Source organism: Zingiber officinale, chromosome 1A, assembly GCF_018446385.1.
Source record: "Zingiber officinale cultivar Zhangliang chromosome 1A, Zo_v1.1, whole genome shotgun sequence".
Taxonomy (NCBI): Eukaryota; Viridiplantae; Streptophyta; class Magnoliopsida; order Zingiberales; family Zingiberaceae; genus Zingiber; species Zingiber officinale.
The window spans coordinates 117,883,169-117,901,731 of NC_055987.1; the positions used below are offsets into that span (position 1 = coordinate 117,883,169).

The following is an 18,563-nucleotide window of genomic DNA, read 5'->3' on the forward strand; positions in this document are numbered from 1 at the left end:
AACAATTTCATACGGTCAAAAGGTTTTTTTTTTTTTTAACTTTGTCAAGATTTGAACACTTACCTTATAATAATAACTTTGTTTCGTACTAACCAACTCAACTCTACCCCAGGGAAATCAAGGCCCATTTCAAACATCATAGTGAAATGAATTAATGATTGTCTAACAATTATAATTAGTATGATTTTGGTTTTTAACTAATAGATTCTAAGCGAACACAATACATGATTATTTACAATGAAAAGGCATCAATATAAACTGAAAACCTCTGCTTTAATATTACCACTACACTTGAAAATTTTCGACTCTGCTTTCGATTCCAGTTGGATCAACCATCTTGATCCACATGCAGGTGAACACGGCGTGGCCATACTTGCCCGTAGGCATCCTTTTTTGTATATCGCCTGTCCCACGACCATGGCTCGTCTGCTTGGAAACAAGGAAGAGCATAAGTTTGTTCGTCATCGATTGTTATCATTTTTATGGAAAAGATAGGAAACCATAAATGGGGCAGCAAATAACTTCCTGACCTGAGGAGTCGTATGGTTGAGGTGGGAGTTGATATGGAACGGGTAGCTGGATCACTTTGGAGGATTCGTTTGGATTGTTTCCTTTCCAGCATAAGGTTGCCAACCTTACGCTTCCTCCACCAGTCATATAACCTGAGCTGGAATTCTCCTGTACAATAGACAGATTTATGATAAAATTGATGTTTGTTCAAAGAATTGTAACGAACCACTATATTTCTCATCTAGCGAGATAGAATTACCTGTTGCAGTACATGGTCATCCGTACAAGAAAAAACTTTCTCATTGGCCTTTGAAGAAGGCAAGAACAGAACTCCCAACTGAAAATAGAGACAAACACATAAAGACGTTATAAGGGGGAAATGTGAAACAAGAACCTGCCTTTTGATTTTTTTTTTTTTTTTTCATGCAGGGAAAAACAAGTTTAATACCACTTACCGCTTTCTTACAAGATTGAGTGCCAAATTTTAGCTGGCAAAGGCAGGTAGAGGTTGAAGAGCAAAATATATTTACTAGCAGTTACAAATTTGCTTACCTTAAATCTCTTAGTGAAATTAGTTCCTTTTTAAAAAAAAAAAAATGAATAACTCTGGCAGTTTAGCTCCTATTATGAAGTTCAACAAAATGTTGAATTGACAAAAAAAAAACTATTGAGCATTTCTATGGTCTTTTGATGATGGACATAATCACATAATCAAGCAACTTCGTGTTGAGTGTTATCATGTAACTATGCTTTTTTACCACCACAAGAAGAGATGGTTGCTAGTTAGAAGGAACATAATGAAGTAATCCCCAAGAAACTTATTTGATCATGTGCATGACTTTATTATCAGATGATATCATCAAAGTATACGAGGAGTTCACCTCATACGAACGTATCATAAGCTGAGAATTGTTCTTCTGTAATGCACCCCAAGCAGCTTTGCTTAGATTTGCTGAAGTAAGAAGAAACCATCTGTCGCAAGGTTTTAAAGCAACATATAATCGAAGTATATCTTAAGGATAAAATGGTAACAGACAAGACATGACTAAATGTGTATGGTTTTGTGATGCTTACGCAAGATTTTGAGCATTGTACCGAGCATATGTTTTTATGTGTGGCATTGCATGACTGTTCCAGCAAAGTATATGCAGATAAGGTAAAAATCACATTACTGAAATGATATACCATAAAGTTTATACAGAGTAAATGTACATGCTTGTTAGTGACGTGAAAAAACATGCCATTCAGAATGATGCAATGCAGGATATTAATGACTTGATCACTTTTCCACCCCAATTTTGTTTACATAATGTTAGTAAAGCCACCAAGTGCCAAAAGAAGTTCAAAAAAAAAAAAAAAAATCCTCAGTCCTGTTTGAGTATAATATACTGTTTCAAGGATTAGATGAGATAAATGATCATTGCAGTTCTTCTATAGCGCAAAATGGATCTTGAGTGCAGAATATATCAGACACTTAGATTTCTTTCTATACATCTCTTCAGCCTATTCTATTTGTGCATATTAATTCAGAGTCTTTAACAGAAGTGGCATTCTTGTGAATACGACATCCAATAGAATTAGCATTCCTTAGTTTAGACTAGTTCACTACATGTAATTTTTATATATTCTATCTAGCAATTTCCCAAATAGCCAGGTGATGCCTCAATGCACTATTATGTATAATGGACACCTTTTTATCACCTACAGTCGTAGAAAATATTTCATTTATATATATTTTGATTCAAAATGACAAAGTCCAGAGTGAATAATGGACACACCAGCGGCCTACATGATTAGCTTTCCACCTTGCCCAATATTTTCTGAGAAAAGCTTTCTCTACATTCTTTTGCGGGCTTGGAATTGCATTGCCAGCTGCATAACCCTGGACATGGAGATCAATATTCAAGAACCATATAAATGATGTTTGAACTAATCAATAGCCAAAATTAATAAGTACAAAGCACTTGGATTTATGAAACAACAATAAATTAACAAATTAATCCTGATTGAATCATGTATTTATTAAAAGTAAAAAAACAACCCTATCTATGCTTAATTTTAGCTTCAGATCTATTTAGCTAATGGCTAGTTTCAGTTTAATGTAAACAGAGCATTTTGAAATCCTCACAAAAGTAGGGCCTCCACATGAGTAATTAAGGACTTCATCTCCATGAGCTATAAAGCACATGCTGCTTTCATCAAAAAAATATAAAGCACATGTTACATCTGATATCTTGGATTTTTTGGAATCCTAATTTTCCATGTGTTTGTTAGTTTGGTAATATATTTTTATTTCCAGCAAAAAAATGGGATTGTGTAGAAGCTTTGCCCTTACACAAATGGAATAGCTAATTGTAAATGACGCTCTGATCTAAGGTCTAGATCCTAACATTCTTAATATAAAAGTGTTCACTAGAAAATAGTTCTTTGATATCTTTCATTGTATGAGTGATTATAAACATATAAGGATAATGGAAACTGCCAAATGCTACAATTCAGAAATGGAATTATCTATAATTTCTCCCCATAAAAAGCCAGGGTGCTTGTTGTGGAACATTAGAATTAACCATGATGGAGAAATAAAGTACATGGTATCAAAGAAACATATATTCCTATAGGCTTTAGTAGCAATACCTCGATAGAGCATCTAACATCCTCAACCGTTGGCCAGATTATGAGAGGTTTTCCAATGCCCAGTGGAGATTTATCACTAGAAACGCCTGATGACATGGAGACTGCCAGCTCAGATATCCATTTTTCATCCAGAGAACCAAGGGAGGAAAACTGCAATGAACAATGAGACATCATATTTCCCTCGTTCATCAGAAATCCCACAAGGATTTCTGATTAGGATAAATGATCGAAGATATAAAAAAAAGTAATAGGAATGGAAGAGGACACAAGGATTTCTTCTTGCATCATGAGTCCATGCATGGTTTTTTAGACTATCATACTGGAGACACTGCTGGTTCATGGCATCGTTAATATGATTTAATATAGCTTGTTGTAGGCAGGACTTTCATTGAGTTCTTTTCTTTTTAAAAAAAAAACAATATACAGTTCTACACAGATAATGACAAAACAAAATACATGATCAAAATAACAACATGCATGACATTCTGATTAATGATGAATGCAACTCAATTAGGATGGCCTTGTTGGCCTAATCATTCAAATACAACATATCTTTAAATCAATTAAACCCAAGCTTACAAGAGAAAATAATTAAACCTCTGAATACAGGGGAGGCGAAGCATTGTATTGGCACAAAAAAAGATGATGCTACAATTATGACATCTGTAATTGTTTTCCACTATACACCAAATTTAACCACTATACACCAAATTTAATATACAAATGCAGCCGGATACTGAGTAATGCACTAAATTTAGCACAAGCAGTGTTGAAAGGATACATTTACTTCAACCTAATGTGGCACCAATTCTTCGGTTTAACAGAAAAAATAACTGAAAAGTTTGGTTCGGTTCAATTTTTTAATTGGTTAGGTTCAGTTGGGATTACAACAAAATAAAGTCGATCTAATTCTTCCAAAAAATTGGGCTTTTGATCCAACTCTTTGCCTGGAACTAGATATGTGGGTTCAAATTGAACTGGAGACAGTACCCTACCAACCTATACTGGTTACATTTAATTGAACCAAACTTTCCAACATTGAACATCCAACCAGTATAAAAGTTACATCTGCTACACAACGACAAGCTGGAGAGGGCATTTCTACCAATCTATACTGGTTACATTTACTTCCACCACTGAACATTAACCGGTATAAAAATTACATCTATTGATACACCAAGGCAAACTGTAGTCCAGGTTTAGTAATCAGCATCTGGTAATCACATTCCAATGTTTCTATCAGTTAGAAAAATTCGGACTATAAATGCAATTGTTATCAAATACATGGGGCATGGCTAGGATGTCACACAATAAAGAAAAAACTTATCTAATCATGATGTTTTAGTAAATCTGGTGGGTTGTTTACAAATATCTCAAATTTACAAAGTAAAGATGTTATATTCCACTTGAATGTCAAAATTTTAACCTACAAGATTTGACATGGTTTATCAGTTATTGACAAAAATATATGTCCAAAAAGTATCACCATTGCAACAAGAACAAAATAGTCAATTAACATAGCATGCCTATTAACTAACAGAAGCAAACATAGTCCTTAAAAAAAGCATTTAACAAAATACATCAACTAAAGCTAGAAAGAAAAATTATTATCACCTGATATACAAGAGGGGATTTACAAAATTCTTTGTCAAATACACAGTTTTCAAGAACACTCCGCAACTTCATATGCCCCCACTTCTTCAAATTGGAAGCTGTATGATATCCAGGAACTGAGGCAATTAACCTAACCTGTTCATATAACAAATGAAGCTAAATATAAAAATTACAGTACTGCATTGTTAATACATAGAAAGGCAAATGTATGCAGAAAAAGGCCAAAAACCTATTTAAGATTTAAACAGAAATTGCCAGAAAAAGTATTGTTCATGTCACCTTATTTCTTTATAATTACTCTTCAAATAAGAGGTGATAGGGTTCTAGGAGAAGGAAGAAATCAAACTGAGGAAATAAAAAAATAAAATAAATCTAATTACAATACAATAACAATAACAGAACATAATGTGCGTTGAACTGCATAATGTAATTTCACTAATCAAACTAAGCGTACAGACAAAAAATCAATCAGAACCGTTAAAGCCATGGACAAAAGGATAAGAAAATACCATTGCGCTGCTATAGTCGAACTTCTTAAAGAAAGAAGCATTGATGTTGACATTTCCGATTGTGGGTAGCTTGGCAGTAAATTCAGGCAACTGAAAGTTTGTTCCAAAGGCAATCAAGTTAGATTTCATTGTTTTTTTTAAAGCTGAACAAAGCACATTACTTAATCTTACTACTGCCAGAGGCAGCATAATTTATGATAGGCATCCCAATTTTACTTAACCAATCTAGGAACCATTTAAGCTTGAAAATACCACTTTAGAGTATCATAAACTCTGACAAAACCATAAAAAGGAAAACCACTGCATAAAATCCTAAGATCGAAGCATATTGGAAATGTAACAACACTAGGAATAGTTGAGCTTATATGAAGGTTATGGAGCAAAAGAAAAAATTGCTAAACTGCACATCTGTCTTTTATCAGTCTTTCATGGGGACAAGGTCATTTCAAGAATTTCCAAGTAACATACATCACCACATGAAAGAACTTACAAATTATTACCATTAGCAAACAGCCATCACTACTGTATTAAGTGCTTTGAGATAATAACCTCATATCCATGCACTGACCGTTGCCCTTCCAAGGGAAGTCTTGCATCCATAAGCCCTGGGTTTTGTTATTCCAATCAACATGGATCAAATTTGCAGTGTGCACAACAACACGCACTCCTTTGGGATATACAAGAAGCATAGCTTTTGAATGGTGTGTTCCATATGCAATAGGAAGTGAAGGTTTATGAAAGACCCAATTAGCAAGTTTGACCTTCTGTTGTACCAGACATTAACAGATATCAATTATGCATGAAATCAAGATCTGAAACAATAATGCATAACCACTATAGCCAGGATATATATACATCATACATACATATACCTTAAAATGGTCCTCTGAACCATCACTTTCACCATGCACAACAAGGACATGAGGGATCTTCCTCAAATTTGGGCATGCTAAGCATAAGAAAATATAATTACCATTTTGTAAACAATTTTATAAATGCTTGGCTAAGCATGTTTATGTTAACAAACCATAGAGCAAGAGACAATATATTCAATGAGAAGCAAATAAATTCAGGCAACTAGAGTTCCAGAAGATACCAGATACCAACCAATCTATGTCCACCATGTAATTTGAAAGAATAGCAACAAGTGCATTCCGCTGCAAAGTATTGAACACCACAAGGTTAAACTCTTTATGTAACCTTACATATAATATAAGAAGTATTCCTTTTGACTCAATGAAAGCATGCTAGCTTAAGACAAAAAAATAAATAATCATACAGTTATGTAAAATCTAACAAAAGTAGCATGTCATGCATTTTGATGTTTGAAATTGCAAACTTTACAAATTGGTAATATCTATTACAATACATATATATTCATCTCATCTAATTATCGAAGTTCTCTTTTTGGTCAGAGTTTTAGACATCCATTTAACTGTGCACCTTTATAAATTCATGATTGTTGTTCTATTTCCAGCACCAACTAATATGCATCAATTACTTTCAAGATTTTTGTCAGTGATTTTCTTCAATTATGATATCTCCATAGATCACAAAAAGTATTTGAAATTCAAAAATAAAATAAGGAGTTATTTTTTCAAACATATTCATGTGATGGATTCCTCTGATATCCTTCTCTCTAGTTCTCTTCTCATATTATGTCTGTGTCAAAATAAAGAATCTAGAAAATAAAATAATAGACCACATTAATGTCTCACACCAAACTACTGTCAACTTAAAGCCTAGCATTTTCGTTACATGAATATAAAAAAGCAGAACAGATGTTAGAGCAAATATGTCCAAGATAATAGAAGAAAAAAAATCAATAAATTGTACCTCTATGACATCTCCAATGGTAATTGATGAGGTATTTGCCCATGCTGGAAGGCATTGTACTTGCATGAGCCGGAATGTTGAAGGTAGTGTCTTTGTTGTGACTCTATAATGTCGAATCGCCTCCTCATCACATGATGTAAATACCTGTGTCACTGAGATGAGGATCAATTATCCTAACAACAATCAATTAACTATTTTCAAGAGATTTTCCTGAGCAATCAAACCAATAGGTATTATGAATGAGCAAAGTAGAAACAATTAACGCTGATGATATATGTTTTGTTTAGTGAAAAAAAAATGTTGGTTCAATAATAATGATGAAGTATAAATGTCAAATAAAAGAAGCATTGCAATCAACCTACAAATAAAATTAATTGGAAACATCCCTCAATTAAAGAAGTCAGACAAATCATCTCTATTTAAACTTTTAAGCTCCAAGAAAGCTTATTCTCTCAAAAAAATTGTTTATTAGCCCTGAATCATGATATTTTGTTAAAAGGGTAAATTCCTGCTCATAGGGTTAGGCAGGCAATGCCACCACTGTGTAAGTATTCTGAAATATCAAAGAATGTGGTATAATAGACAGTTATCCCTTTACTAAATACAGGACTGTCCTGGAAGGCTCGAACATAAAAAAAGTTACCAATGTAAGAGATGCAAAGCAATATAGTATGAACCTGCAAATTACTTGAAAAAGATTCATAAGTATCAGCTTGTCGAATTCTTTTATTTACTGAAGCCTCCTCAACACTTTGCCTCTTTTCTTTTCTTAAGAGACCTGAATTTGTTTCAGGCAATATACGTTTATCCCCACCTTTTACATGCTTGTATAGATAATGTCCAGGAATCAGCTCAATAATGTCACCATCAATAAGACTGGCTGTCTCTTGAAAAGAGACCTTCTTTCTTTGACCTTCAGATCTCAAAATTATTGGATTTGGTCCTTCCTGCAGGGCAAAAAATTTTGAATTTTGATACAGACAGAAATCAGCTTAAATGTACACCTTAACCTAGGTATCATAAAAAAACCAAGTCCTATGGAACTTATAAGAAATAAACAAGCAATGACGGATAAGAATCTTTTCCACAGATACATAGGATTACATTACTAAAGTCAACAGGACAGGGAGGTAAATTTATACCTTCAAAATCACAGCTTGGAACTGTTTCTACTAGTTTGTAGTTTCATAACCAATGATTTTGGTATTGATGTTTGCCAAATAATGCAGGATTCCTTATAAAAGTACTAAAGCCAACAGGACATGGAGGCAAATTATATCTTCGGTATTACAGCTCAGAACTGTTTCTACTAGTTTGTAATTTCATAATCAATGATTTTTGTATTGATGTTTGTCATAATAAAATCCTATATAGGCCTGAAGTCTATTAGCATATCATAGAAAAGCTTGACAATTGTCTATGCTGCAAGGATCATTTCTCACGGAAGTGAAACTTAGAGAGATTAAAAGGCCTATTTAATCATATGATGGCCCATAGAATCAGTGGTCTAGACCTACTCATGGATATGGAAATCAGACCTCAGTGGCACCAGGTAAAACTATAAAGTTTTGTTAGTGATACACTTGGTCCTGATTATTGAGAAGGCTCATCAGTTATTTGGAGTTTCCTGATAGCTCAGAGATGGGGCCACATGGCATATCTTTGTCAAAATACTCTGTGGACCTATATAAGGATCGATGGTACTCATTGCAGTACCTTATGTTTGCTTGATCAGCAAAATAAGAAGCGTGTCTGTCTAACTGTTCTATGAACCTACAGGTATGGTAACTTTGTGCTCAAGACTGTGGCCAACTATTGCTGTTTTTGATGGCTGGTCTCGAGGTAACTTGCTCATCAACTATCATTGCTTATATTTTAAGGTTCATATGACTGGCTAGAAATGAGACTAAATAATCAATTTTCTACAAGGCAATTGCTTATCTATCCAGGCTCAGCCATTCAATGATTGCTCCAGATGCCAATTGAACCACCATAAAAAAAGTGAATGAACAATAACAGAAGAGTCATCTTCATTATAAGATGAAGAACATGGCTGCATATTGTAGCTTAAGGCAGGCAATACAACTTGAAAATCCTGTGACAAAGGATCATTAAGATCAACTCAACCATCTGTATGTACATAACTAAGTAATGTCAATAATACCATAGCTAATGTACCAAACTTCTATTGGGCAGGTTAAGTCTATTTCAATATTTCTGGAGGTTAGGACATTCCATCTCTATAGAGAAAGAAATTCAATAGAAAATTTTGATGTTGGAAGATTGATCAAATGTCTTGGCCTTGATTTCCAGGTCAAAGTCTATATTTGCTGTCACAGAAAGTTTCCTCCTTTTCGCTAAAATAAAAGCATTATAAACAATGTGTATAATTGGCAGCTCCAATATAACATTAAAACTAGAAGGCGCAAAATTGTTATTGATAATCTGAATATTGTCTATGTGCATACAAACCACAACAATTTTGGTGGAGCTGTCAGCAGAAACTTGCAAAGTAATATGCTTCCGACTGACTCGCTTGTCAGGCTCAAGGAGATTACTACGGCCAATGACATTATCACCTTCAAAAATTGCTATATTGGAAATTGTACTGTCTGCAACAAGATTCCTCGTAAGTGGAACTAAGATACCAGTCTTCACCTGAAACATGTAAGCTCTATTTACAGGACTTATTTGTGATTAACACATTGAAGCAGATCAGCAACAATCAGAGTACATCTTACAGTTGTAACTTAAGTCCCATTTACAATAATTAGTGATAAGATGAAATTTTAATTGGAAATGATTTGGCCGATTATGATGCATTGACCAAGAATATCTACAAAGCATCTATAAGAACAAAAAAATAAACCAAGAATGAATGATAATACCAATTCCAGAAGTCATAGCAATGTACAGTTTCGATCTGGCTTCCAACTAACAAAAGTAGTGCACAAGCATGCAAGTTGGCTAACCATTATTAGGACATTATATAAGTTCAATGCAAATGACAGATCCTTAATGAACTGTTAGTGAATTGATAAACTGAAAGTACGAGGTCCTGAAGGATTAGGATAAAAATACAAAGATTCCATGGGAAGTAGAGAGCAAACTGGATTGACTCCTTGATCTATTGGCGAAAAACCTTAAGCATGCAAGCTTTCAAGAAATGCATTAACTTGTTTATCGAACAAAAAAAAAAAAGCATAAAGAAACGTGTCCCGGGGAGTTTTGCGATGGAGTTATGAATACCCGAGAGTCCGCCATGAGAGAAGAGGTTGGAGAAGAAAGGTCTTATATCCGTTTGGGAACAACCGGCGGAGGCCGGATGGAAAGAGAACACCCTCCGCGACTGGGATTGGCAAAGGAGGAGCCCTAGGTCGCCATCAACCGGCCGGCTCCAGCTCGACGAGGAGCGAGCGGCGAGCTTAACCAGTGCGTTTCAAAAGGTCACGGAGGCCCAAGAGTACGAAAGTGACCGTCAACTAAGGCCTTTTATCTTAGATCATCCTGTTTACTCTGAAAGATGAAACGGAGAAGAAAAGGAATTAATTTTAAGGGTTTTTTTTTTTAAAAAAAAGTCTCTCAAATTAAGAAATATCATTTTAACATTTTTTCTAAAAAAAAATAAAATAAAATCAGCATCTTTTTCATGATTTTATTTCAAAAATATCTCTAAATTCAAGGTCGTTATAAAAGCTAACTTCTACAACATTATAAAAGTTATATGTTAGCTTTTACACGTTTGATTATGATTAAATTATATTTATTTAAAATATAATAAATGTCTTTTCATCTTTTAATTGCTCGTTCACATATTATTTTAATCAAGTTATTATTTAAAAAAAGTAAAATTAAAATGGTATAAAATCATTATTGTATAATCTTTTGCACATTATAGAAGCTACATATTAATTTCTATTTAGTTGATTATGATCAAATAATATTCATTTGAAATGAAAAAATATCATGAAGTCTCAATCATTTATTTTATTCGCTAAAATGTTATTTTAATCAAATTATCACTCAAATAAATAAAATTAAAATGATATATAACTACTATTGTAGAAACTAACATCTACTTTCTACATGTTATAGAAACTAATTGCTAGTTTCTACAGTCGAATAATCATATAATGAATGATAGAAATTAGTTGTTAGCTATTGTAAAAACTAAATGTTAACTTTTATAATTGTATAAGCTAGTTAGTAATTTATACACGATCGAATGATCAAGTAATATAAAGATATTTTGGGCAGAGTGCTTTAAATAGGGCACCCATTTGATTTTAATAAAAAATAGAGTGCTCATATGAAAACGCACATGAGAAACCCCATTTGATTTTTTTCTCAAAAAAAATAATAAAAAGAGAAAGACGAATAAAGAAAATGCAATCGACATATGTGGTCGCTTGAAGTGACCTTAAGTGAGGTTGTCATCATCCACAGTCACATAGGACCATCACCATGCAAGATCACTATCCATGGCAGTGTAAGGCTACCGTTTGTAGTCATGTGAGGTTTGATTGTGAATTGGAAGTAATTTTTATTGTACATTTGGGAGTATAGTTTGTAAAATTATGATCTTGGATCATAGGATCGTGCAATCATATGATCTAGAAGTAGAAATTAATCTCAAATCGGGCCGAATTGATTTTTACAATAGAATCATAGCAAAATCGATAAAATTGGAATAGGATGGAGCAAGATCAGTAGAAGTTTTGAGAGGTCATAATTTATCCTCAGGGTGTAGCGTAGACAGTGGGTGTATGACATCTCTGGTGTAATGGTCAAGGGTCGATTCTCAGGAATTGACGACTTAAGCTTTACCCCACCATGAGTCTATAACCTGTGTACCTGCATGTACCTCTCTCCATATCCATGGGGTCGGCACTAGGGGGGTTGCTAAGGTAGTGGATCTACCTTTTTTGAGAGATCATAATTTTTAACTCAGATTGAATCACAAGATCTATAATATATCAAATTAAAGTTCATTTAGAAATTCATATTTAATTAAAAGGTTTACACTTAACCATCCATTTTTAAATCCAAAAAATATCTTTTAAAGTCTTTTTGGAGGCTCAAAAGATTATCTTTTTTATTATTATTATTTTTTGTCTTTTGCAAAGTTAGAGTTAGGGTTCTGAGATTATTTAAACATTTGTTTAGTTGTTTTTAGTTAATTTTTTATTAATAATATTCTATCATTTTTTTCTTAAAATGACGAGTTTTTCTTTGTCTATTGCGTAATATTTTGTGGAATCAACATGTCTTTAAAAAATTATTTTTGATGTTTGTGTTTAAATCAAATGATTCAATAACTTTCGCTATATTAGTTGCTTTGTTGCCTTTTAAATTAGGTCATCTTATAAATCAAGAGAATATTATTATTATTATTAAAAAATTTATACTATTTCATTTTATGATATAAAAATATAAATATTATTAAGTACTACTATGTTAGAATGTAAATAAATTATTAGTTCATTTAAATTTGTATAGATAATAATGTCATTTGAGAAGTTAAATGTCGGCAGTTACATGTATATGTAAAATTATTAATATATTTATATGCAAAAAACCTTTTTAGATATTTTTAGTAGCATTGTACAATCCCATCGTAACTGATTCAATCCTGACCCAAATGCATTCTATGTAGGATCACGGAAAATAGGTACATGTATTATAAAAGATTCAAAAGGTAACAACGTCAAGTTTACAATCAAAACCACTCAATCAAAACCAACCTCTGGATATGATGTGACCATGGCAATCACAAGCATACATGCATCAATTACAAGCTTACATGCAAGCAACAAACTATCCAAGCTCCACCAAAACCTCAAGTTTACACCACACGTTGATAAGAACAATGCATACCATCTACATGCACTAATCACATGCTTGCACCCACACGGTGACAAGCAAGCAACACAATGCGCACAATCTTGCACCCACACATTGCTAAGAAATCCACACATGCACAGTACAACAATCAAGCACCACAAACTACACAAGCTCCTCCAAAAATCAATGGACAACACAAGCACCACCAAAACCAACGAATGCCACAAGCACCACCAAAACCAACGAACTACACAAACTCCACCAAAACCAACACGGATCAACATAATTCTTCCGTATATACAACATATCATATCGCACACTACAACTACTACGATATACACAAGTCCACAAAATGATACACATGTATTTAGATTTTACGTAGCATCCTGTCAACATCAGGCAACATCTTCTTATAGCAACACTTGTCGCGGGCTTCCCATAGAACATAGATCATACTAAAAACTCTAAGATGTTGGACCTTCATTCACCGACTTGCACCTTTACAGTGTTAGCCAAGAATGTGAAATAGTTTCATCACTGAGTTGACTTCATGACTTATCTCTAACAATCTCCTCATCTTGTTCCAAAGAGTACATGTGATAGGGCACTCAAAGAATAAGTGAACATTCGACTCATCTTAACATTGACAAGACATACAAGTCTTGTTCACATCATATGACAATCTATCTACCATCCATAACTTCTCATGCGCTAGTAACCACACAAGGAATCAATGCTTTAGCATAATTTTTGGCCTCCATACCACAGAAGCCTAAGTTACCGTAGGCCCCCTTGGTTTGAAGAAGTCATAGGCATTAGCAACCCCTTTCTTTTCATCAACAAACCATTCAATCATCTTCATATTCGCCTTCCTAATATCTTGTGAACCCCTTTAAATTTTGCATCGAATATCCACAAGTCTTTAAATGAGAGGTAAGTCTGAAGTCCTTACCTCCCTTTGCCAAAAATCCACACCTTTGATGTAGTGTTGGTGAATTCATCTCACCCATATCGAGTCCTTCTTTGATTGAATCTCCCATAATATTTTGCGTAGCAAGGCTTCATTCCATGCATGAAGACTTCTAAGTTCATATCCACTATCTTCTTTAGAAACGTAAATGGTAGCCCATGATATCGGGGGAAGCTTCGAAGTCTACACAAATATTCGACATATAGCCTTTATCTTTTCGATAACTCCACTGGGAATAGGAAACATAGTGAGCTGATAACACTCTATTCCTTGAAACACCGATCTTACCAACTCCAACTGGTCCACATAGGAAAGGGTCGGGATTGCTTTGGACAAACACATATCTTTCTCGCAATGTCATTAAGCAAAAGGCCTATAGTTAGCTATTCTCAACTTCTCCGTCGCAAGTAGAATGCCCAATATCGAAAGGGGAACATACCCTCTTGGAACCCAATAATCCGAAGCAACTAAGCTTCATACTATCATCAAACCCTGTCATATATATGTGTAATTTCCATGAGTTTGCCTTCAACCCTGACTCCTCGCCAAAATGCTCCAAACGATCCACTAGAACTTTGATGGAGGACTCATCCATCTAAACAAACATCATCAAGTTGTCGGCATAGGCTAAGTGTGTGATACCAACCTTTTTGCATATGGGATGGAAGTGAAAGAGGGCTTCAAAGAGGCCACTTGCAACATTTTTGACAAGATTTCAATACATAAACTAAAGAGCAAGGGTGATAAGGGGTCACCTTGCCCTAATTTGTAATGTCTGCTAAATAAGCGATAATGCCACCATTTAGAGATATGGGATAAGAAGTCGTGTTAATGCACTCTCTAATCCATCCACAATATTGTTGGAGAAATCTATAGCCAACAAGGGACATCATTAGAAACTCCTAATCAACCGTATCAAACACATTCTGCAAGTCTACCTTTAGCATGTACCTTGGTGAGATTCTTTTCCTTGCATATTTCCTTAGTAGCCCTTGAACAAAAGTTGTTTGGGTGGGGTCCAATAAATATCCCAACATCAATGATAAATGTCTGGTCAACACTTTGACAATCATCTTGTAGAAGATGTTACAAGAAGAGATAGGTCTATAATTCGTAACCCTCAAAGCATGATCCATCTTTGACAATAGAGAGATTAAAGAATGGTTTCACTGTTTAAGCAATCTCCCTTCTTGAAAGAACTCTTGGGCAGCAACATTAAAATTCGGACCAATAATATCCCAACTAGAGGAAAAGAACTTTGCCCAAAAACCATCCAATCCCGGCACCTTATCATGCCCTATGTTGTGTAGTGCTCCTTTGAGTTCCTCCACTGGCCCCCACTGTCGTGTATCCATTAGCCTCCATCCAGTGAAGTCATTATTGTCTATAGGGGTACACACCATTTGCCTAAGTAAATCATGAAAATAGTGCACAAACTCATCCGTCACTTCACCCATGTTTATTGTTTGGTCCCCATTACATTTAATGAACAAAATAATGACATTTCTCTTGTTATTCCTTTTCAATGCATCATGGAAAAATTTGGTACACTTCTCAAATAGGCATGTTTATCCCTTTGTTGATAGAATTGTTTCTCCGCCTCTGCTAGAAGCATTGTCTTCTTCCTTATGTCTTCATAATCTGGGGGGATGCCTCTTCTTGCTAGAATACTATGTTGCAATTCTTACAACTCAGGTTTTGGCCTTCTTGCTCTTTTAGAAATGTGACCAAATTGCTAATTGTTCAACTCTCTCAGCTGCCCCTTCAAAAGCTGTAGTTTCTCCTTGAGCACAAATTGAGCATTAGCATTCCGCATAATCGGCGCCACCCAAGATTCTTCCACCACTTTCTTAAAGTCCTTATGCAATGACTACATATTAAGAAACTTAAATGGTCGGTTGAGTGTGATCCATTGGTAGAGTATACACTATACCACATGAATGATCCGATAAGTATCCGGGTGCCATAAACTCCACATAAGTATTAAAATTTGTCATCAACAAAAAAATATTCACCATAGCTCTATCCAATTTACAAAACACTGTATCGTTGGACCAAGTACTAGGGTAAAAATTTAAAGATCCCTTATTTCATAGTTGGTAATCGGAGATCCCCAATGTTTATCCTAAGTTGATATAATTGAGTTAAAATCACCCATAATCATCCATAGTTCAGAGATAGTCCCACTAAGCTCCTTAAGTGCCTCCCATAATGGTCTTCGTGCAATAATAGAATGAAGCCTACAAATAAATGTCACCAAGAAATTCCTTTAGGAAACCCGACATCAAACAAGACAATGGATGAATTGTTTGGTTGTCATGACAACCTCCATATCAACCCTCTGTAAATCCTAAAGGAGTAATATACGACCACAATTAGATATATCAAAATTATGAACATGCCCCATACTTGAAAATTGTCTTTGCATAATTGGGTCAAAAGAATTTCCCACCAGTTTGGTCTCCAATAATGCCATCAACTAAATATTCTTTTGTGTGAGGAGGTGTTGCACCCCCATGTTCCAGGAACTTATAAAAGACCCTAATGTTCCACACAATTACCTTCTTTGACACCTCTTGTTCAAGTTGCTCGGACCCATAATTGTCTACCATTTTACGAGGGCACAGAACCTCCATTCAATTTCGTGCCCACCTCTCCATTATACACCGATTAAGCCATAGAGGAAGAAGAAATATAGCTCAAGGTCACTGGTATGGTGGGCAAACCATCATCATCCTGCGCTTCATTTTGAGGTACTTGTTGTGTGTGTGTGGGGGCATCCGCCACTCCCCTTATGTCTCCAACATGACCCATAGGTCTTTCTATCGTAATCAGAGTCGGATCATCCACAACCACAATTGTCGAGTCATTCGGCACCTCCGAAGTAATACCATTCGGCCCTTCTTGAGCTGGCCTCCTTCGATACCTCGATCTCCTTCGACCACGTATTGATTAGGACCTTGGTCGTTGAGGACGGTTCACATCTGAACCCCCGGTGCCTCATGATCAACTGCATGTCCTTAGGGTTCAGCTGGAGCTACCCTCTTACGACAATCTCCTTATTGTGACTAATTCTTCAGTAATTGTCACAAAAGTCAAGCACCATTTTATAGATAATTTTGAGTTCTAATTAAGCTCCCGTTGGAAATTGAATTGAAACAGTTGGTTACTACTCGGAATACTGTCTTAGTTCCCCTGTACAAAAATTTGTACAAACATAGAACTATCCTAGCTACCCATGTGCTCTACTAAAGTTAAATTTGGATTGTAAACGATGTTTAACATTATTAATCCAAATTTTCCTTTAGAAGTAAAATTTGGATTGAGAATGAAACTTAACATTCTTACTCCAAGTTCAACCGATGTGATCTTCCTAAGTTAAAACATATTACAGAAATTATCAAATATCTATTTCAAAGATCGGCTTCCAGGTTAAACATGACGAGACACTAGGCCTTTTTGGGTATGAGATCATCCACTACTTCTTAGACAAAGCCTCACAAAGAAATTAGATATTTAACTTCTTACAGTAAACTAGGTTTAACTATAGAGACCTCAATAGAAACATATTATCGAAACATTAAATCAAAAAATAAAATTGATAACAAAAACGATAACTAAAATCGATAACCTCTTGTATTTGGTTTTTCAAGATCTATACAAAAGATGAACTAGTTATGATGCGGAAACTAATAACTAGTTATACCTTTTGTAGCTTATAGACCTCTTGATCTTCTATTGTATTCCTCTCCTTCTCTTGGACGTCGTGTGGGCGACGATCTTCCAAGAGGAAATCCACACAAGCTTCTTCCTTTGCTTCCAAGATCCGGCCACCAACTAACCTCCAAGAGATGCTAGACAAGAGAGCTTCCATATCTTCTTCTTCTCCTTCAATCAACCAGCCTCCAAGAGATCTCCCACAATTGATGTTGCCGGCCTCCAAGAGAGAAAACAAAAGGAGAGAAGAGAAAGAATAGGACCAACCACCAAGGAATTAGAAGAGGAGAATAGAAGATGTGTTGTGGGGTGAGGCACCCCCTCCTTCTCTTTTATAATCCTTGGTCTTGGCAAACAAGGAAAGTTTTAAACATAATGAAAACTTCCTTATATTCCTTGCCAATGACTAAAAAAGAAAGTTTAAAAAAAAAAAAATTAAAACTTCCTTTTAAGCTTGTCATGGCCGGTCATATTCAAGTGCTCCAAACAAGGAAAGTTTTAAACATAAAATTAAAACTTCCTTATTTATTTTCGGTAAGAAATTTTAATTAAAAAAATTCTCTTTTAAATCCCTTGTTGGTTATAAAAGGGAAATTTTATAAATTAAAATATCTCTTTTAAAACATGTGGATGGTTACCAAAAAAGAAAGTTTTATCAAAAATTAATTTTTTTTAACTACAAATAAGGAAAGATATCAAACATTTCTCTTAATCCTTTGTAGAAAACTATAAAAGGAAAGATTTTAAAATTTAAAACTCTCTTTTAAAACCATAGCTTTCACATAAGGAAAGATTTTAAAATTTATAATCACCCTTTTATTTAATGTGTGGTCGGCCACCTTGCTTGGGCTCCAAGCTTCGTCGACCATTGATCTTGGCTCCATCCTTGGCTTGGTCGGCCCTAGCATGGGCTCCAAGCTTGTCTTGGC

At 34.8% G+C, this 18,563-nt stretch overlaps 1 protein-coding gene across 1 annotated transcript; it reads right to left on the minus strand.

The window, feature by feature from the left end:
• Window positions 1-127: 127 nt before the first annotated feature.
• On the minus strand, window positions 128-10,564 carry LOC122029290 (tyrosyl-DNA phosphodiesterase 1-like). Its single transcript, XM_042588222.1, has 16 exons — window positions 10,353-10,564; window positions 9,576-9,761; window positions 7,781-8,050; window positions 7,104-7,247; window positions 6,364-6,424; window positions 6,140-6,216; window positions 5,830-6,031; window positions 5,268-5,410; window positions 4,759-4,893; window positions 3,145-3,294; window positions 2,289-2,392; window positions 1,585-1,638; window positions 1,392-1,482; window positions 770-847; window positions 531-678; window positions 128-426 (listed from the first exon to the last, which is right to left on the minus strand). Exons 1-16 carry the CDS (start codon window positions 10,365-10,367, stop codon window positions 329-331), a joined length of 1,956 nt encoding a protein of 651 aa, XP_042444156.1. The 5' UTR covers window positions 10,368-10,564; the 3' UTR covers window positions 128-328.
• Between the last annotated feature and the right edge of the window lie 7,999 nt (window positions 10,565-18,563).

Excerpts from the sequence above, each read along its gene's own strand:
- LOC122029290 (XM_042588222.1), bottom strand. Across the intron at positions 8,051-9,575 it reads GCTCCACCAAAATTGTTGTG|GAAGGACCAAATCCAATAAT; the intron begins GTTTGTATGCAC and ends TTTGCCCTGCAG. Across the intron at positions 6,217-6,363 it reads CATAGATTGGTTGGTATCTG|CATGCCCAAATTTGAGGAAG; the intron begins GTATCTTCTGGA and ends TCTTATGCTTAG.